We start from the raw sequence: 22,005 nt of genomic DNA, 5'->3' as shown, positions 1-22,005 counted from the left end.
CTATTAATATAATACTCTGAAGCTTCAACGGAGAAAAAACCCAAACCTATTGCAATGTGGATGCTTGTACTGAATTTGTATTATTTTGAATAAGATTGTGATCCATTGAGAATATTATTAACCTCTCAAGTAACATACACGGATACACCTTTATTATTTCTTGATTAGTCTCGGTTTTAATCCTTTTTTTGTTCTCCACGTTATTCTCTAACCCGACGAGCCAACGATTAATTTAACGTAAATCTAAATTTTATTTAAAAATATGTTATTGGCCAATAAATTAATTATTGCATGTATAATTAGAGGTGTTTGTGGTACAGTTTGATTCGGTTTTAAAAAAAAAAGTCATCCGATCTTAACGTTTAATTTATGTGCGGTGCGGTTTGGATTGGATGAACTTTTTTTTAGAAATCCGATCCGATCCGATTACAAGCGGTTTGGATCGGTTTGGATGTGCAATTTTTAAATAAAAAATTAAATACATATAACAAGTCTTAACATCAAATTTTAAATAATCAACAATGACATAACAAGTCTTAACAATATCTTAAAAAGCCAACGATAACATAACAATAGAAATAAAATTATAAGTTAGTTAAAATAAATAAATAATATTTTGAACATAAAATATTTATTAAATAATAATAATATATGAATAATAGAAAAATGTATAACAAATTAAACATGTTATAAGTATATAATCGTAAATATAATAATAAAATAATAATATTATAGTACATTGTGCGGTTTGGATTGGATTGGATCGGTTATGAAAAGTAGATCCGAAATCCGATCCAATCCAGTAGATTGCAAAAAAGGAATCCAATCAAATCCGAATTAGTGCGGTTTTAATCGGTTTTCGGTTTGGATTGAATTGGATGAACGGTTTAATTTAGATCGGTTTGGATTTGAACACCCTATATATAAGTCGAGATTCGAACTCCACACTTATTTAAACGGATAAATGAGCTGACCACTCGACCAAATTGGTTTCAATTTTAATTTTATGTAGGTGAAGTCATATGAACATGACATTTTTTATGTTCAATTTTCAAAATGGGTTTTATATTTGCTTCAATTAAAAAAAGAGAGAATAAAGCATATTTTTTGTCTTTAAAGTTTGATAAAAATTTTAAAAATATTCATAAGTTTTATTTTATTTTAATGTTGTCCCAAAAATTTTTGATTTGTATCAAATATATTTTGGCGGATAATTTTTCAAAAAATTTAAGACCAGTTCAATAATAATTTCATAAGAACAATCCTCATACAAACAAATTAAGCATAATTTTCATACATTATTGTTAGATTGTCTTAAAATTTTTGAAAATTTAACTATTAAAGATATATTTAATACAAATAAAAAAATTTTAAAACAAAATTAAAATAAAATAAAATTTAAAAATATTTTTAAAATTTTAGACAAATTTAGAAACAAAGAAATTTACTTTTTTTTTTTGGTCAAAAGAAATTTACTTTAACAAGAAAAAAATGTCGGCCTACACAACACTTTCAAGTTTCAACCCGTCAGTCTCCTCCCCCCCCCCCCCCCCCCCCCCCTTCTCCAGAAAAAAACGTGATGAAAAACCGTTTTTATATTAAAAGGATTTTGTTTTTGGGCATCAAATGCACACACCCAAGAGTATATTTGTTAAAAGAGCCCAGCCCAATGAGCCCATATAGCAAAACGGCGTCGTAATGAAGTAAACCACAAACACACCAGAATTCAGCTGCGTTCTGCTGCTATGGTTTTTCTCTTTCACCTCTCTTGCTTCTGATTCAGTGACTGAAACCCCGAAATGGGTTACCTGAGCAAAACTTCAAGGACTCTAAGGCAATCAAATTACCTCTCTCTATTACGAAATTCAACCTTTTTCCCATTCAACCCATTAAGCAGCACCACCTTTCATCACCAACAGCGTGCACTCTTGTGTTCTCAGTCGCGGCAACAAAACATTAAGGATAAGAGCGCCATAGATTTGAGCCAGTACCCTCCTGAACTCATTCGAAATTTTTCAATCATTGCGCATGTTGATCATGGCAAGTCTACCCTCGCTGATCGACTCCTTGAACTCACTGCTACCATTAAAAAGGGTCATGGCCAGCCCCAATATCTTGATAAGTTGCAGGTACTAGAAAAAAGAAAAAAAAAAAAAAAAACTTTTTTAGATTTAGCTTTGCTTTTTATGCTGTTAGTATGTTATATGAAGCCAGTGTTGCCCAGTAGTGTGACTATTTTCAATTTGATAAGTGTAATGGGGGATTTTCTGTTGTTTAAATTTGTGATTTTTTTAAATAATGTGTATTTGGTTTTTTGCAGTGTTACGTGAAATGGGTGTTATTCAAAGTTGTGATTTTTTTTTTAAATTTATTTTTTAGTGGAGTATCAATGTAAGCTAAGTAGTCATTGATTAAAAGTGCTATTATTTGAAGAATGTGTAGGGCTGAACTAGGAAGTGGAATGAGTTTATTGAAAAAAAAAATGGAAGTTTTGTAATTTTGGTGGAAGATGTTGTAGGTCTTGATTATTTTTTCGGTATAATCATTCATTGGAGTTTGAAATGTCTTAGGTGGAGAGAGAAAGGGGAATCACAGTTAAAGCACAGACAGCAACAATGTTCTATAAGCACAGGACAAATGGTGATGATCATAGTGAGGGAAAGGATTCACCTAGTTTTTTGCTGAATCTTATTGACACTCCCGGTCATGTGGATTTTAGCTATGAGGTGTCAAGGTCACTAGCAGCTTGTCAAGGCGTACTTTTGGTTGTTGATGCCGCGCAAGGAGTCCAAGCGCAAACTGTTGCTAATTTCTACCTTGCTTTTGAGGCCAACCTGACAATTGTACCTGTAATAAACAAGATTGACCAGCCAACTGCTGATCCTGATCGCGTTAAAGCCCAATTGAAATCAATGTTTGATCTTGACCCTAGTGATGCATTGCTAACATCTGCTAAAACTGGAAAGGGTCTTGAGCAAGTCCTTCCAGCTGTTATAGAGCGCATCCCTCCTCCTCCTGGAAAGAGTGATAGTTCTCTGCGTATGCTTTTACTTGATTCATACTATGATGAATACAAGGGGGTAATATGCCATGTTGCTGTTGTTGATGGTATCCTGCGCAAGGGGGATAAGATTTCATCTGCTGCTACTGGTCAGTCATATGAAGCTTTGGATATTGGTATCATGCATCCTGAGCTTACACCTACTGGAATCTTGCTTACTGGTCAAGTTGGTTATGTTGTAAGTGGCATGCGTTCAACAAAAGAAGCCCGTGTTGGAGATACAATTTACCATACTCGAAACACTGTAGAGCCTCTCCCAGGTATGATTGCTATCCTTTGTCTCTCCACCCATTAATTTGTTATCTCTTTGCAGGGTGGAAACCAGAAAATTACTTGTTCTCTATTGTTCATTCAAGATATTTCGTTGTGAGAGCCATGCATGTATGATATTCTTATAGTCCTTTACTGCATCGCATTTCGATTATCCTGAGCCTTGTAGACTTCATTCTCATTTGTTACTTTCATAGTTAATGAACTTACGGAGAGTAGCCTGATTTCACTTCTTTGCTTGACCATTATTAATTTTCTATGTAGCCAAATAATCAAGCTGATGTGATATTCTATTTATTGTAGTTTCTTCGTAGTTCTCAGTATAATAATATTATTAAATAATATATCCATGGGATCATATCTTTGTCTTAAATGTCTTGTTTGAATTGACATTTGATCATTTTAAACTGTAGGATTTAAACCAGCAAAGCATATGGTTTTCTCTGGTCTTTATCCAGCAGATGGATCTGATTTTGAAGCACTCAACCATGCAATAGAGAGGCTGACATGTAATGATGCCAGTGTCTCTATTACTAAAGAAACTAGCACAGCTCTAGGTTTGGGTTTCAGGTCTGACATCTACTACTAAAAGAGTGGGGGTGGGAGTTCAATTAAGTTGAATTTTGAAACATAGCTAGCTAGCAACATGAAGAATACTTTCTAATGTATCTTTTTGTATTTCATTAGGTGTGGATTTCTGGGCTTACTTCACATGGATGTTTTTCATCAACGGCTTGAACAGGTGACATGCTCCTATGTGGAAAGCAAATGATAAGTTTAAGCTGAATGCTTATGTTTTGCAAAATTTCATTCCTTCGAAGTTTTTAAAATCTATTTATGATTCATATACTTTTTTAATATTATTTGTGTTAGAAGTTGGAATCATCAAGAGTTTTGTGTGCATAAATTTTATAAACTTGATAAATTAATCTAAATGTTATATTTGTGTAAGCAGGAGTATGGAGCTCATGTTATCTCAACTGTTCCTACTGTGCCTTATATATTTGAATATTCTGATGGAAGGTAGATAACAAGGTTGTGTGTCTCTGATTATGTTTCACTATGATATACTAATATTTAAGATGTGCTTTCCAGCAAATTAGAAGTTCAGAATCCTGCTACGTTACCCTCTAATCCCAAGCAACGAGTGACAGCATGTTGGGAACCTACAGTATTAGCTACTATAATCATTCCTAGTGAGTAAGCTCTTTTACAACCCTAAGTATAATTTTTGGTGCTTTTGGAGATAATATTATTTATTTTAATTCGTTGGTGATTTAAGGTATGTGGGACCAGTTATCACCCTTTGCTCTGAGCGTAGGGGTCAGCAGTTGGAGTACTCATTCATTGACAGGTACAGTTTTTTGCCATGGTTGCGTTTCATTGTTATATCAATCCATGAATACATAATGTGAAGTGATTTGCCAAGGATATTAGCTCAAGTCACAAGCTTTTCCTGCGACAAAAGTTGGTACTAGTTTCTAGGGGGTGTCCGAGAGCTGGGTTGGGGTGGGTTAAAGAAGATTTTTCTAAGTTTATTTAGTTAGTAGGTTGTGATGGGTGTTGCAATTTCTTTTCTTTCATCCTAACCAACCGAACCCCTTTATTAGGGAGTTGATTTGGGTGGAATCTATGGCTTTGATATCTTTAATATATATATACACACAAAAACCTTTCATAATTTCATAAAAATGTTAAACCCACCAACCAATCAACATTATTTTACGAACCCAAACCAACCCATGATTTGCTGGTTGGATTATTGAGCCAAAACCCCATGGGTTTGTAAATTAGCCCAAACCGTTGGACACTCCTAGTCCCGTACTAATTTCAACGTTTTGGTGTGTATTTCTTTCAATGAAACACACTTATGAGTTATGAACTTATAATTGATAATGATCGCTTGAGTTTCACTTCCACAGTCAACGGGCATTCATGAAGTATCGCATGCCTTTGAGAGAAATTGTTGTTGACTTCTATAATGAATTGAAGAGCATAACATCAGGCTATGCATCATTCGATTATGAGGATGCAGAGTAAGTACCCTTAACCCTATTCGTTCCCTATAACCGTGTTCATGATCGATGTGATATGCCTACTCCTACTTGCTTGAGACATTAAGGCATCCCTGTACACGGGTCAAATTGTATAAGAAAATAAATTTGTATATTTCAAGTGCATATTTTATAATACGTTTAACTTGCACAATTACAGTTATCAGCAATCTGATCTGGTGAAACTCGATATCCTCTTAAATGGACAACCTGTAGATGCGATGTCAACTATTGTTCATAACATGAAAGCATATCGCGTTGGGCGTGAACTAGTAGAGAAATTGAAGAAAGTCATAGACAGGTCTTTTAATATAAAAATAAGTTTATTTGTATCACACTTTGTTAGTTCAACTTAATCACAAATTTCTCTAAATTTTGAGCAGGCAAATGTTTGAGATAACGATACAAGCTGCCATTGGTTCAAAGATTGTAGCAAGAGAAACGTAAGATTCTGTTTGAAGTATTATTATGATAATGTGTACTTTTGGATTGCCATAAACCATGTAGCTTTTGATATGAAATTGTTAATCTTGATCAAAGTCTTAATTTAATTATCTTCGCCATTTTATTTCCTATAGCATTTATGTTGATGGCTCAAGTCATTTGTTCTGTGTTGCTAAAATACTATACCTTTGTTGTAGGATTTCTGCGATGAGGAAGAATGTTCTTGCAAAGTGTTACGGTGGCGATGTTACTCGAAAGCGAAAGCTGTTGGAAAAGCAAAAGGAAGGAAAGAAGCGAATGAAACGCATTGGCTCCGTTGATATACCGCAGGAAGCGTTCCATGAACTATTGAAGGTTTCATAGTAGACATGTTGGAAGATGGTTGCTTATTCAATAGTGGTAATGACCTCTTCTTTACCTATGTTTTCTATGATTATTTTTCTTTTCAAGACTGGATGAACCTTGCAACGTGAGGCTACATCATAACCATTGTGTCAACAAAATAAGAAAATTGGTTATTAAACACCTTAATTATGGATGAAGTTAATTTAAGTTTCATGATGGTCATTCCCATAGTAATCTTACTAACCGAATTTTTGTTAGGTAGGATTTATAACATGGTGGCTTCACAAATTCGATGCTAAGGATAGTGCTAGGGACAGAGATGATAAAGGCAATTTACGTGGAATGGCTCCTTTGTAGCTTCTAGCTTTTCTAATTGGAGGTTTCTTCAAGGTTTTGTAACACTTTTTAGCTATTATTTTGTTGTTGATATACATGTTACGTGCTCAACAAGCATCAATTTCTTGTTAACATTGTCCATTACTCAAGTCCAAGGATAAAAGGATAGAAATTTACAAGTTAACAATAAATAATGAGTTTCGTGTATATTTTAATGATAATCTTATCATTGATTTTTTCATTGTAATCTTAAATCCTAAACTCTTAATTCTTAATTACTACAATAATGCATGTTAAAATAGGAATATTCGTAACTTAACATATATGGAAGACTTATACCTTTACAGTTACAGTTTACTGCGAATACAGTGATAAAGTAAAAGTAGTTACAAAAAGGGCATGGAATAACCATGTGCATGATGGTTACAACATTATATTTGGTTCCTTCTTTTTGTTCTAAGTCTACTCTTGTGAGTCATATTGTTTGCGACTTTAACTATTAGGAGTTTAGTTATATTGTTCGCGACTCTAGTCATATTGAACCTTGTCTAGTCGTCAGACCATGGTTAAGAGGACAAGAGAGTTAATGATTTGTGTTGGACTTAATTGTTGATGTGATCAACTATGGAAGCATGTCTCCAGCACCAGAACTTGAGGACAACAATCTTTTGAAGTACCCTTCTATTTCTATGTATCCTTTGTTACTTTGATTGAAGGGAATGGAAGATCCCAATTGAGTTGAAGGTATAAGAATCTCTGACCCTTCTTGATTGTTGCAACTTGCTGAATATCCTTGTTGCCCCACAATAGATGAAACTGCAGCAGCTATCACAGAATGAAGACTTGGATCTGTTTTCATTGCTTTTGTTATTGTTTCTGCTAAAAAAGCATCCTTTGGAGGATGAAGAGTTCGGTTCCTCATGCACTCTTCATAAAAATGCTTACCCCAACTTGAAGAGTTTCTCAACATAACTGGCCTTATTATGTGTGTTTTCTCCACAAAAGGAATAGGCATTGTGAAAAGGTTAGCAGAAGAAGTGTTTGAAGGTAATAAAGTGTTTGAAGCAGAAGAAGTGAGGTCTAAAGTTACATTATTGTTTGGTAGGAAGACATTTTTTGTTGCTCTTGATTGATCAAACTGCTGACCGAGACATACACCAGTGTGTAGTGTTGACACATTTTTAAAAAATGAAGAATTGTGACTCTCTGAAGAACCTGAAATAAGCATGGAAGCTGCAGCAGAAGTTGTGGAAGCTATGGCTGATGCTGAAAATGGAAGTGGATGGTTATGTGTTCCTTCGTATGTTGTGATCAAGATGGACAAGTCTTCAGCACATCTTTGCACCTGAAAAAATCATTTCCATGAAATTTGGTTAATCCTAGTCCATATATGTGCCTCCAGAACAACTTCAATTGGACACAAATTCAATGGTGAAATTCAAGAGTTTGAATACTAAAGTAGAAGCGACACCAAAATCCAAGGGTGCGCCTAGTTTGCATTTTCATTTTCAGAAATTTTATTTCTGGTGTTTTCTGATTTTAGGATTTTATGAAAGAAAAAAAACAGTAAAAATAATAAAATCTTGTTTTCTGTTTTCTTCTTCAGTTTTTTTTTTTTTTTCATAAAATTCTAAAAACAGAAAATACTGAAAATGAAAACGCATAACTAAACGCATCCTTGGAGTGATAAAGTATATATCAACAAGGTAAAATTATTTCGATATCAAAATTAGTTTTTGCGGCGGACGTACCTGTTTCCTAACCGGACATGCCGGTGCGACCGTGCAACGATAGTATGCTCGTGGACATGGATTTCCTTTTGCTATTTTCTGTCCATATTTTCTCCATTGGCATCCATCATTCATCTGCTTGAAAAGCATACCACTTTCTAAATTAGAACAAGAAAAAAGAATGGAAAAAGAATATATATCAATTGATACTAACCGTAGGAGAATCACATCTAGCTCTAACAGAAACTCTGGCTCTCTTAGCAGGCATTTGATCTGAACTTCCATCATTTGAACTATTTTTCACTTTCACTTGATGTTTCTGTGTTATTGATGACAAAGTTTCCTCTGCCGATTCCTTTGGCAGCACACATTTAGAGTCTAATCCAAGAGTTAAACATGGTTTTTCAAACTCTTCATTTTCTTTATTAACCTTGTTTTTGGAGTTGTTTCCAATTCTTGCAACATCTTTGTTATGCTTACTTGGATTCCTTCCAAGGCAAAGTGAAACAAGTTCATGCTCCTCTTCAGTTTCATCACCAATTGTGTTAGTAGCTGAATCACTCACAACTTCTTTGAATGCTTTTTTTGTAAGGATATCAAAGAATTGGAGTTGAAGAGAGTGATAATTCTCTTCTACTCTTTCTGTGATCATCTTCAACCTACCATTTTCTTCTTTCACCTCACCCTAGATTTCATAAGATCATATAATTTTTCTTAAAAAATGAATTCAATATACAAAGAAACTCAATTTCTAATTTTCATTGTCAATTAAGTTGAAAAGCCATTTTTCTCAAGGTATATATAGTAGTTTAATTAGCACAAAATTTAAGGAAAGTTTGTTCTTGCTAATATTTCATTTAAAGCTAAGATGATTCAATATAATCTCTTGCACTCAATTTAATGAATCTTGATCATAAATACAAATTATTTGAAAGAAGCTAGTGTTGGAATCAACATACCTTTGTAACAGAATCTTCAAAACTAATGGAACTTACTCTCTTCTCTTCCATTATTGTTATGTCTCTAGTAGTAGACCTCTCTTCCAATTTCACATAATAACCTTATTATATATATAATTATAATGCCATTGATACAACATACATACACTACCCTCTTTTATGGCATAAACAAATAATTTTCTAGCTCATCTATCTACCTCCCATTACTCAGCCATACCGTTATTGTCAACACCTATTGCTAAATTAATTTTTGGGATATTTTTTAATGTTATTATTATATAGTTTAATTAATGATATAATGTCAGGAATCTAAAGTCATTAATGAGGTTGACAGGGAGAAGAAAATTCATGAATTTTGGCAAACAAGTTGTACATTCCTTAGTACTATAGTCTATATAGACTGTAGTGTTGTTATTTGATTCTTTGTAACATACATCACATGGCTATATGTACGTAGTCAACAATCTTAATCCATTGAGATATATATATATATATATATATTGTTTTGCCTATTAATTATTTTTTAAGAAAGTAAAAGGAAGAAGTTGCATAATACATGTATGTGAAAAAATTGAAAATAAAAATAATTTTTTTTAAAAAAAATAAATATAAAAAATATTTTTACAAATTAATCAGTCTCACAGATTTTTTTTTTTATGAAAACTTATCTCCAAAGTAGAAAAAGAAAAAAAGAAGAAGTATATTTTCTGTGAATATATTCAGATTCAATATATTAATATAATATCTAGATATATCACGTATTGATTTTATATTTATTTAGTTTAATATTAGATTAATTTTATTATAATTAGATTATATCATTGACTTATACGTAGATACTAATTGTTCAATCTCGCATAATATTTGAATATTTATCAAATTTACTTTTGAATTATTATCACAAATTCTAGGTGAATTCTACCCAACTCCCTCTAAAATAACATGTAAGTTACCCTTTATGATGTGTCACATTTTAATTGGTCATTACTTAACTATAGTTGGGTTATTTTGTAATTTATTATTTGAGATGGGTAATTGTATAATTTCTTAAAATATTAAAATTCTTCCCCGTTAATTGAAGCACGTTCTCACGCAATCTCTTTCTACATTGCATCATTTCTTAACGGGTCGTTGAATTCCCATGGCTCGTAACTTCCCTGTTCTTCCTTTTTTTTTTTTTTTTTTTTTTGCCATGAATCACTCCTTACCAACATCAACATTATTAATGGTTAGTTCAGTTATTAAATTTTTTCATTAAAAAAATATATCTTTATTTAATTACAAGATAGAATATATATTCATATTTAAAATATAATATAATAAAATAAATCTATTTAAAATACTTAAAAGTATAATTAAAATCATGAATGTATAAATATAATAATAAAATTTGTACTCTAAACAAGTAAACATATTTTTTATCATACATAAATTATTTAAAAAATAAATATATTATTAAAATTAATAATACAAATTTAAAATAATAAAATCTAACTTTTTTACCGTATTTTTTATAATATTTTTATTCTTTTAATTTACAATTTATTAGTACTTTATTATTTAATTAATGATTAAATAAATTATTTTTATAAAAAATTATTTTTTGTATTATCTTATAGAAGAGACCAATATAGTAGTTTAAAAAATAAAGTAAAAATAAAATTTTAAATAAAAAATATTTAATATTAAAATTTTTAAATACAAAAATAATATGTATAAATATTTAAAAGATAAATATAAAATATATGCTTAAAATAAATAAAACAGATAAAATGGGAGTACTCATGAAAAATAAATAATTATTTTTGTCTCCTTTATTTATTTTAAACATGTATTTCATATTTATATCCTGAATATCTATATAATTTGTTTTTGTATTTAAAAATTTTAATATTAACTATTTTTTATTTAAAATATCATTTTTACATTAATTTTTAAATTGGTATATTAGTCTCTTCTTTAAGATTATACAAAAAATATTTTTCATGAAAATAATTTGTTTAATCATTAATTAAATAATAAAATATTAATAAATTAAAAATTAAAAGAATAAAAATACTATAAAAATTACTTGTAAGAAAGTTGAATTTTATCATTTTAAATTTGTGTTATTAATTTTAACAATTTATATTTTTTTAAATAATTTATGTATGATAAAAGATATGTTTACTTGTTTAGAGTACAAATTTTATTATTATATTTGTATATTTCTGATTTTAATTATACTTTTAAGTACTCTGAATAAATTTATTATATTATATTATATTATATTATATTATATTTTACATATGAATATATATTCCATATATTAATTTTAATGAAAAAAATTTAATAACCAAACTAATCATTAATTATATTGGTAAGGAGTGATCCATGGCAAAAAAAAAAAAAAAAAAAAGAGAGATTGAGTGAGAGGACATGAGATAGCAATGAAGTCGGTATTGGGGAAGAACGAAGAAGTTACAAGCCATGAGAATTCAACGACTCGTTAAGGAATGATGCACTGTAGAAAGAGATTGCGTGAAAGGCGGGTAGAATTTTAATATTTTAAGAAATTATACAATTACCCATCTCAAATAATAAATTACAAAATAACCCAACTATAGTTAAGTAATAAACAATTAAAATGTGACACATCATAAACGGTAACTTACATGTTATTTTAGAGGGGGTAAGGTAGAATTCACCTAAATTCTAACATTACCATGATATATCAACTATGGTGAATGTCTTTTACACTTAGATAATTTTTTTTTTTTTTACATAGACAAGTTTATCATATAGGAGTACTCTGTAGTCTAATATGTTCTATCTCAATTTTATCCATTACATATATCTATTATTATTATTATTATTATTATTATTATTATTATTATTATTATTATTAAATTCAACTATATTTTTTTCTACTTTTTATGCATTTTTTTTCTTCAACTAATTTTTTTGTGCCAATAAACCGTTCAATTAATTTAGTTAAATTTAGTTACTAAAATATCTTCACCACGCAGCATCACTTATTATTAAATAAGCTAGAATGACTCTCAATGGGATCAGCATCTTATTTATAAATAAATAAATCAACATGAATATCATTTTAAAAATAACCACATTATTCGGGAATAAAAATATACACTTCTAATGTGACCTTAAACTTTCGTTGTGTGCTGTGCTGTCCACTGCCATTGACCCGCTTTCCATGTGAATAATGCAACATCTAGTAGACAACTAAAATAAGAAAATGAAAAAAGATTAATATAAGTTTAAATTTAAAATAAAAATAAGAAAAAAATAATCAGTCACTTAATGTTTCTTATTATTAAAATATGCCATAAGTGTTTGCATTTACATGTACAAGTTTATTATAAAATTGGTATTAGTTATTATGTTATGTTGTGTTGTTGCATGTAACATATACATGCGTGCAGTCTGATACTTTAATATTATAATGTTATTAATAAAATAAACCACAACTCCAAGATATGGTTATACTATCCATATATAGTTAGTTAAAAGCGCAAATAAAAATGTCCATATGAGAGTCTGAATGACAAATTGAGAGTCTAAATGATAAATCAACTTTTCACAACTTGAAAATTAGTAATAATGTTTTTTAACATATAATGTATTGAATTTATTATCAATATCATCTTCCAAATGATTGTTGCTGGATTAATTAATATAGCATATGATGATATGATATGATGAAGTCAATATGTTAATAAAAATTTATATATCCATGGACCAGGCATGATAATGTAATAAGATATATTTATTCGTGTCATTTATTTAGTCATTCGGTAATTCGAGTTAGTAAGGTTTGGTTACAACTTAGAATAAAATAAATTAAGATTCCACTCCTCTATTTCACTACCATAATTATTGGAAGCTCGCGGTCACATAAAAAGCTATGATTGAGAATCACATTAGCCCCTAAATAACTATATATATAGGTGCCTCTTCTTGGAGCCTTTTAGATTTTTGTATTACTCTAATATGTTAATAACTTTATTTTTTGATGAATCGACAAACTTTTTCATTTTGCGATTATTAACTAATAAAATTATTTCTAAAAATTTAAATTAATAAAAAGAGGTACATAATTGATATCTCTAATACCTCTAATACGATTTTTTTTACAAGAACTTCTTTTAAATTCGTAAAATTTTTTACATAAACTTTTTATTTTTATTTTTATTTGTTTTATATTAAAAAAGATTTTTTAAAATTAATATAGACCGAACTTTAGATTTTTAATCATAAAAATTTTAATATAATATTATAATTTTTTTAATTTAAATTAATAAAAAATATATAATAGTTATATATCTCTTATCATCATCAAACAAAAAAAACTTGAATATCATGCTTGCAAAATAGGAAAACTTTAGTAATTAAATTACAAAGTCTGAGAGTTATATATTCAAACACAACAGAAACATGCATAGTTATAATAAAAGGTTAGCGTATATTTTATGTTTAGCTAATCCCTATGATTAAAGATAGACTTTAGTAATCTCGATGGTACTGCAATAATTAAGTTCATTACAAAATCAATAAAGATTCAACTTATAACTACACAAGAATACTCTTTATTAATTAAGCTAATAATTTATAGTATATCTGAAGAGACCTTGAAGGGATCTATGAATATATATAATAATATACATATAATTTGAATGGTTGTTAAATTGCGTCACCTTAGAGTCATAGATAATTGGCTGGCCAAGCGACTTTTACATGCAAGTTGAGCTTATTTTAGGGAATTAGGTCAACGTTTAGATATTCCTAGCTTATAATTTAATTTCATTTTGAATAATCGAATGGACATGTGATTTGAGGTGTAACCGTGTCCTCATTTATGTTTTCATAATACAAAGTTTGAACTTTGGTGAAATAAATAGTCATGAATACATATATATAGGGTTAATGCTAGGTAGATAAACAATTAGGCGATAATTAATTAATATTAAATAAGGCAAGTTATGATTGTTTTTGTTTGATTTTCTTTGGTTATCAAACATTTTCGATAGGGTAATGCTAGGTAGAAAAAAAAAACAGTCAGAACTTGCCTTATTTAGTATTAATTAATTATCGCAACAATTAATGAATGCTAAATAAAGTAAGTTATGACTGTTTTTGGCTGATTTTTTTTTGTTACCAAATATTTCCGTTTTCGATATATATATATATGGGGTTCTGCTAGAGATGAATGTTAAGGAAATCTTATTTTCTTTATAAAATTTCATGATTTCTTAAAAAATATACGGGTCAACTCTTAAGTAGTCAATCAATTTTTTTAATTATAAAATTACTTTTTTTAACCTTCATTATTTTTGGAGAATTTAGGGTTAATTAGAGTTGGAATTTAATGAAGATATAGAATTTAAGATTTATAGTTTAAATTTAGGATTTAAAAAATAAAATAAAAAATAGCTGATTTTATCTGAAAATTTTTTAGTTTTTAGTTGAACTATTTTTAATGTATTGAAAAGGTTTTTATGTTTTTTATTGAATTTTATTTTTCTTTAACCAGAAGATAAATTAAACATTATTTAGTATAACTATATTCAGTTTCCTTATTCTCCCTTGGCGTGGCTTTTAAAATATAAATTTTCTCGGTGCACTATTTTACAAAATTATTGTTGAATAATCTATTAGGGAGGAAATTATTACACTAAAAAACCAAAATTTATCTATCACACTTGTCCATATAACAAATAGCTTTATCTAAATCAACATATAAAAAATATTCAAGCTAAGAAGAATGAATACGATGAAAAATCAAGCAACGAAAGTTTTCGAGAGAAATAGAAAATCAGAAACAGAGAGAAAAAGAGAGTGATATTGATTGAGAATAATGTACTACTATTTTATAGTTAAAATTTGGTGACAAAAAACTAAAATAAAAAAAATTATTAAATAATAGTTTAATTTGAATGAGCCAATTTTTATTTTTTGGATGTTGAGCTGTTATTATTTTTTACATTTTTCCTCAAATTGAGAGAGGGCTTTAAAGTTATTAGAATATAATTAGGATCAATTAATAAATATTTAGAATGTTAGAAACAAGAAACTAAATTGAAAGAAGGATTTGTGTATTATTGAGTATATTCAAGTTGTCTACTCGAGTTGTCTAGAATAATACAATATAAAAGGGTATTTATAGATACTAAGAGAATCGTAATAATAAAGACGTAATCTCCTATAATAAATATTTAGATATGCTAAATAATACTAATTGATCCTAATTGATCCTAATTATATTCTAACATCCCCCCTCAAACTCAAGTGACAACTTGAGTTTGAAATTATTTAAAACAACGAATTAAAGAGAAAAAAATGCATAAACTCTCTAAAACTGGTGCAGACGGAACTGCCAGAAGGAAGCGCAGACGGAACTGCCGCTTGTCTGAAGGAAGTGCAGACGAAACTACCGCTTGTCTGAAGGAAGCGCAGACGGAACTGCCGGAAAGAAACGCAGACGGAACTGCCACAAAGAAACACAGACAAAACGCAGACAGAACTGCCACGAGAAAATGCAGACGGAACTGCCACGAGAGAACACAAACGGAACTGCTATGAGAGAACGCAGATGGAATTGCCACGAGAGAATGCAGACGGAACTGCCGAAAGAGAGCGAAAACTATATGATTTCTTCATGAGAATAGGTAAGCAGCGGATGACAATGGTATTTGATCATTCAACTCGAAAAAAAACACAAGACAGAGAAAATAGACTAATCGGTGAAGTGAAAAAAACATTAAAGGAGTGACAAAAGGGAAAGAAGAATGACATAGAAAAAAAATGCAAAAGCTACGGTGATTTCACCGCAAGGAAAATAATCTATTCTCTTCAAGGAGGATGTCATGGCTCTGATACCATGTTAGAAACAAGAGACTAAATTGAAAGAAGGATTTGTGTATTATTGAGTATATTCAAGTTGTCTACTCAAGTTGTCTGGAATGATACAATATAAAAGGATATTTATAGATACTAAGAAAATCGTAATAATAAAGACGTAATCTCCTATAATAAATATTTAGATATGCTAAATAATACTAATTGATCCTAATTGATCCTAATTATATTCTAACAAAAGCCACGCTCGATTTGTCACAAAACTTGGAAAACAAAATGATTGAGAGAGCTTTAGTGAAGATATTAACTACTTGGTCTACTGGAAGATTGGAGATAACTAGCTTTCCAACAGTCACTTAGTCTCTTACAAAATAAAGGTCTAGCTCAAAATGCGTGTTTGAATTTGCTACGCAAGATAGGATTGGTTGCAAGCATACAAGCACTTTGATTATTACAATAAATGGTAGGAGAAATTGCTATTGCTATGAATAACTCTTTTAACAGGTTTTGAAGCCAAGCAAGTTCATATTGTGCTACAACTAATGCTCAAAATTCTGTCTCTATGCTAGATCGACTGACTACGTGTTGTTTGTTGCTTTTTTATGCTATCAAATTATTGTCTAAATAAACACAATAGCCAGTGATTGATTTTCGATCTTCACAATCTGCTCCCCAATCAGCATCAGCAAAGGAGAGAAGTCTAAAGTTAGTACAACTGTTAAACACTAAATCTTGATCAACTGTACCTTTTATGTATCTGAGGATTCGTTTGATAGCTCTCTAATGATTGATAGTTGGGTTATGCATATAATGGCAGACCTTACTCGCTGAATATGTGAGATTTGATCTTATAAGAGTCAAGTATTCTAATGCTCCATCTATGGACCTATGCAACTTGGAATCATCAAATGAGTCAGAATCATGTAAATTTAGTTTTGAAGAGGATACCATTAGGGTTGGCATTGCATTAACCATTAACATGTTAGTACGAGTTAAAAGATTAATAATATACTTTCTGTGTGTTAAAATAAGTTGCTGGTTATTAATAAATGTAACTTCTAAGCCAAGAAAATAACTAAATTAACCAAGATTCTTGAGAGAGAAAATAGAGTTTAGTTTGTCAATGAGAAACTGTAACTCTTAAGGATTATTCTCTATTAATGAAATGTCATCAACATAAACACATAGTAGAGTAATAGAATTTGATGTATGTCTTACAAATAATGAGAAATCTGTTTTAGTATTGTGAAAATCAAACTGTTGCAAGGTGGCTGATAAAGTTAGAAACCAAGATCTTGGTGCTTGTTTGAGGCCATATATGACTTTCTTAAGGATACAAATTAGTTGAGTGTTAGATGCTGAGAAACCTTGAGGTTATTCCATCAAGACTGTTTCATGCAATTCTCCATTAAAAAATGCATTGTCAAAATAAAATTAGCGCATTTGCCAACCCTCAGACAGTGCTAAAGAAATCACAACTCTAATAGTTTGTGGTTTAATCACAGGAGAAAAGGTTTGATCAAAATCTATTCTTTCTCTTTGAAGAAAGCCTTTTGTCACTAACATGGCTTTATATTCAACTAGAATGAGACCCGCGCGATGCGCGGGTAGTAAATTAATGATAGTATATAATAAATATTAAAAATGACTATATTTTGTATAATTAAATTAAATATGTGTAAACTAAAGTTAAATTTAAAAGGTGTTTTGTTTAAAATAATTTGTAGTACAAAAGATTTGGATGTTAGAGTTATACAAAGTGACATTTTTATTTGGTGGTTTGATTTTATATTTATTTTTATTGATGGACTTAGTCTTCTTATGTGGCGCTCGTCCTCCTTTTTCTTTATTGGTTATTGTTAGAGTTGTTGGTTTCTTCTTTATGTCGTAGATTCTTGTGAAAGCATGTTCTTTATAAATTGTTGAGTTGTATGCAATTTTTATTGTGTTGTTTGTTCCATCTTTGAATGTATGTTCTTCTTCCGAAGATGTGTCTTGAATTTGTATGGTTTTCTTTCTCCTTAATCTCTTGATGTGCATGCAGTTTTCCAATGACATCTACAATAAAAAGAACAACAACATGTAGAATTTTTTTTAAATAAGTTATTTTTAATAAGAATAATTGAAATAGTATAGAGTGAAATTACCTGTTAATATTTTTCTTTGACCCACTCTATCAGACAATGTGTTAGGTGATGCAAATTCAAAATAGTGTTGGAAAATGTTTAATTTAAAAATACAATTCAAAAATACAATAAATATGTTTGTTTTATACCTTTTCATCTAATATAATCATTTCTAAGCAAAGAAACCCTTCTTCATTTGTGGGTGTTAATTAGGGGTGCACATGGGTCGGGTGAAGCCGGGTTCGCCGTGACCCGAACCCGACCCTAAATAATGACCGGGTCTATTTATGAGACCCTTACCCGGCCCTAGACCCGATAAAATCGTGTTACTTTCGGGCCACACTTAAGCCGGGTCTAGACCGGGTGAAGCCCGGGTCTTGATCAACTTTATCACGATATCACCAAAAATTAGATTCTACATCTTTTGAACCTCTAAATTTTAGAAAATAATTATTCCATAACATTGCAATATTCACATAATAATAATTTAGAATTTAATAATAATAATTTAAAGTTTCATAATAATAATTATGTCAATTACACACTAAACATTCAAAGTTCAAAAGACAATTAAAACAAAGTTAACAACCAACACAAGATTAACATAATAATAATAATTTATAGTGTCATACCAACCAATAACAACAAAATATTAAGTAGCAAACAATTACAGAATAAAATTCATTTGATTCGTAGCTTGATCTCAAGGTTAGTTGTGAACTTGATTCTTGTTGTGTGGATGTGTTAGTAACATCTGCAAAACATAAAAATTAGTCTCTCAAGATTATCATATGAATTAAATTAAATAATAAAAAAAGAATAAAGACATCATAAAGTAATTACCATTAACAATTTTGTCACTACTGTCAAATTGATCAAACTCAAGTTCTTCAAATATCTGCTTAGAAAGATACAACCAACTTTGAGTGCAAATTAAAGCTTCTGCCATTTTTGGTGACAAAGAGATACGATAAAGATCAACCACACGCCAACCAGTACTAAAGCATGATTTAGATGCAACAGTTGAAACTGGAATACCAAAGACATCACGGACTATGGGAGAAAGAATTCTATATTTTGATCCATTTAATTTCCACCAAGCCAATATATCAAAATTCTCATCTTCGACGTCCACAGGATCTTCGGCCAGATATTTCTCAACATCAGATTTGCTATCTGCATTAGCTTTTTCTTTCTTTTGTTTTTTTCACAAATTCACTCTATTTGCAGCAACATACTTAGCACTAGATTGACTACTATCTTTATCATCCAAAACAGCTTTAGAGGAACTGCCACCATCATCAAGAACTTTATCATCTACAATTTCTTTTGAATAAAATTTGTACAATGTCTCCAATGTAAATTTCACAAAATTAGTCATACTAGTAGCCACTTCCTTATCATATACATCCTCCAAACACCAAGAAAGATAATCAAGTTTGTATCGAGGATCTAAAACAACGGCAACAAGTATCAAAGGATTAAACTTGTCAAGTGGTCCCTCATATTTATCGTATTTAGCCTTCATAGAGCATGCCATAGTTCCCAATAATTCAGAATTGTTGTGGCTCCAAGATGTTAGTTGAGAATTTATAGATGCAATTTCATGAAAGCATTTGTTTAAAGTAACATGTAAAGAAGATGAGAAACACAAAGTAATCTCATAGAAGATTCTCAAAAAATCAATGAATAGCCTAGCATGTTGCCAATCAAGTGCCGTGAGTGGACCAACTTTCTTTTTACCCCCACTATCCTCTCCAAACCATCTAAAAAAATCAGTTTCTTGATAATAAAGTCTATCAAAAGTTTTTTCAATTTTTTTAGCATGTTCCAACATTAGATAGGTGAAATTCCATCTAGTTGGAACATCTAAACAAGCAAGACTTTTAGACTATCAACTCAGCCTCAATGCATTTTTTAAATTTTTTAATTCTTTGGGGAGAAGATCTAACATACCTAACAGCATTCCGAATGCTTTCAATGGAGGCATGTTGCTCTTTAATTCCTTCATTCACTATCAAGTTGAGAACATGAGCACAACACCTCATTTGCAAATATTTTTCTCCGCACACCAATCCACCCCTTGCAGCTAATTTTCTTTGAAGGTAAGTGATAACCCCATCATTTGAAGATGCATTGTCTAATGTGATTGTGAAGACCTTTTCAATTCCCCACTCTCTCAAACATGTCTCAATTTCTCTCCCTATTGTTTCTCCCTTGTGGTTCTCAATGAGAATTCTCTTTTGTAGCTTCCATTCGTCATCAACGAAATGTGCAGTTAGGCTCATGTAGCTAAGATTTTGATTTGATGTCCAACAATCTAATGTCAAACAAACTCGAGCACATGACTTTGCCAACCAAGCTTTAAGTTTTTTTTTTTTCATCTAAAGAAAGTTGAAAGCAATCTATTGACATTGTCATCCTGGATGGTACAGTGAATCTTGGTTCAAATCGATTAATCATTTTGCGAAACCCAATCCCTTCGACCACTTTAAAAGGGTGTTCATCAAGGATAATAAACTCAGCCATTGACTTTGAAAGTTTTGCTGGCTTCACCTTCTTTACCAACCTTAGGCATATAGCCATAAAGTATCTCATTTTTACTTGCTTTTGTAAATATCCACTTGTGAGAAATTCTCAAGTGTTTACTCAAAGAATTTGTGCCATGTCTAGTTGGATGACATAGATATACTTTTTGACAGTGATTACATTTGGCCTTGTGCTCTTCATTGGTCTCGCTAAATGGAAGCTGTTTAAAATGCGTCCACATATAAGACTTTTTTCCCTTGCGAGTAGCCTGCTGTCCCTCGTTAGCTTGCTGTCCCTCGATAGCAGCAACCTCATGCTCTATGTCCATGGCTTTGTTGTCCTCATTACTTTGGACTGCAATACAACTAGGATCTCCTCCTCCCATTTGTGTTTATCTAAACATAAAAAAGATTCATATAACAATATAATGATATATCTAAAAAAAACTAAACATACTTAAACAACTGATCATAAATTTAATATATCTAAATAAAACTGAGTATACTTAAACAAGTGTTCAGTCTCATCATTTAACAATAACAAATGCAAAGAGAATTAAATGTTTAATTTACTAATCCAAAAAAGAAAAATAAAACAAATAAGAAAGATTCATAAGTATGCCAGTCTCATTCTTATTATTGTAAGACTTAAGTGAAGTAAGGCATAGAGCCATAGATAATAATTGAAGGTAGGTTGAAATGCACGTGAGGATAGAGGCAGAGCAGCTAGCATTACTCAATACTCACCAAAACATTACTCACAATAACATAAAGTGTACAAACCAGAAAATTCAATTTTTAAATAACAATCAAATTTAAAGTGGAAGAGATCAATTATAATTATTAGTAGTGCAAATTATAAAACTAAAATTATTGTTCTTACTTCCAATAATTTGCTAAGACAGCCAATAATTATAATTGCAAATTATTATTCCTACTCCCAATTCTTCTCAATTGTTAAATTCCTATCTCTAATCAATAACTTCTTCCTACTTTCGTCTAGCTTGTAACTCTCATATTGAAGTACTCAAAATACAAACCAAAAAATTAAACACAAAAAAATCAATTATGTTAGTTTTTCTCAAAATTAAACCAATTATGGCAAGAAAAATATCAACAATTTCATTAGTTCTTCCAAAAAATTAACAAAACAAACAAAATAGGTGAAATATTAGCACCCAATAGGCTAGTAGTTGCAAGAAAAAAAATGAAAATCAATGGTTTTTAGCAAAAACAAATTACCTGCTCTGCGTCTTGCGATGAACACTGCATTGGTGAGAACTCTAAGTCTCTG

General features: G+C 30.3%; 2 protein-coding genes across 3 annotated transcripts; one reads left to right on the top strand and one right to left on the bottom strand.

Annotated features, from left to right (window-relative positions):
- The first annotated feature begins 1,710 nt into the window (after nucleotides 1-1,710).
- LOC112744466 (translation factor GUF1 homolog, mitochondrial) lies at nucleotides 1,711-6,751 on the top strand. Of its 2 annotated transcripts, none has more exons than XM_025794109.3 (12): nucleotides 1,711-2,129; nucleotides 2,571-3,321; nucleotides 3,745-3,901; nucleotides 4,019-4,073; nucleotides 4,287-4,354; nucleotides 4,427-4,531; nucleotides 4,614-4,685; nucleotides 5,254-5,367; nucleotides 5,546-5,686; nucleotides 5,769-5,828; nucleotides 6,027-6,228; nucleotides 6,437-6,751. In XM_025794109.3, exons 1-11 carry the CDS (start codon nucleotides 1,800-1,802, stop codon nucleotides 6,190-6,192), a joined length of 2,019 nt encoding a protein of 672 aa, XP_025649894.1. In that variant the 5' UTR covers nucleotides 1,711-1,799; the 3' UTR covers nucleotides 6,193-6,228; nucleotides 6,437-6,751. The 2 variants fall into 2 exon arrangements, with proteins under 2 accessions (XP_025649894.1, XP_025649893.1); XM_025794108.3 differs by having other exon boundaries at nucleotides 6,433-6,751.
- Nucleotides 6,752-6,803: 52 nt separating this feature from the next.
- Nucleotides 6,804-9,420, bottom strand: LOC112744468 (WRKY transcription factor 72A). The gene is made up of 4 exons (XM_025794111.3): nucleotides 9,200-9,420; nucleotides 8,455-8,925; nucleotides 8,262-8,375; nucleotides 6,804-7,855 (listed from the first exon to the last, which is right to left on the bottom strand). The coding sequence occupies exons 1-4, from the start codon at nucleotides 9,248-9,250 to the stop codon at nucleotides 7,133-7,135; spliced, it is 1,359 nt and encodes a 452-aa protein (XP_025649896.1). The 5' UTR covers nucleotides 9,251-9,420; the 3' UTR covers nucleotides 6,804-7,132.
- Nucleotides 9,421-22,005: the final 12,585 nt, after the last annotated feature.

Source organism: Arachis hypogaea, chromosome 14, assembly GCF_003086295.3.
Source record: "Arachis hypogaea cultivar Tifrunner chromosome 14, arahy.Tifrunner.gnm2.J5K5, whole genome shotgun sequence".
Classification (NCBI taxonomy): domain Eukaryota; kingdom Viridiplantae; phylum Streptophyta; class Magnoliopsida; order Fabales; family Fabaceae; genus Arachis; species Arachis hypogaea.
This window is presented reverse-complemented; position numbering and strand designations above follow the sequence as displayed.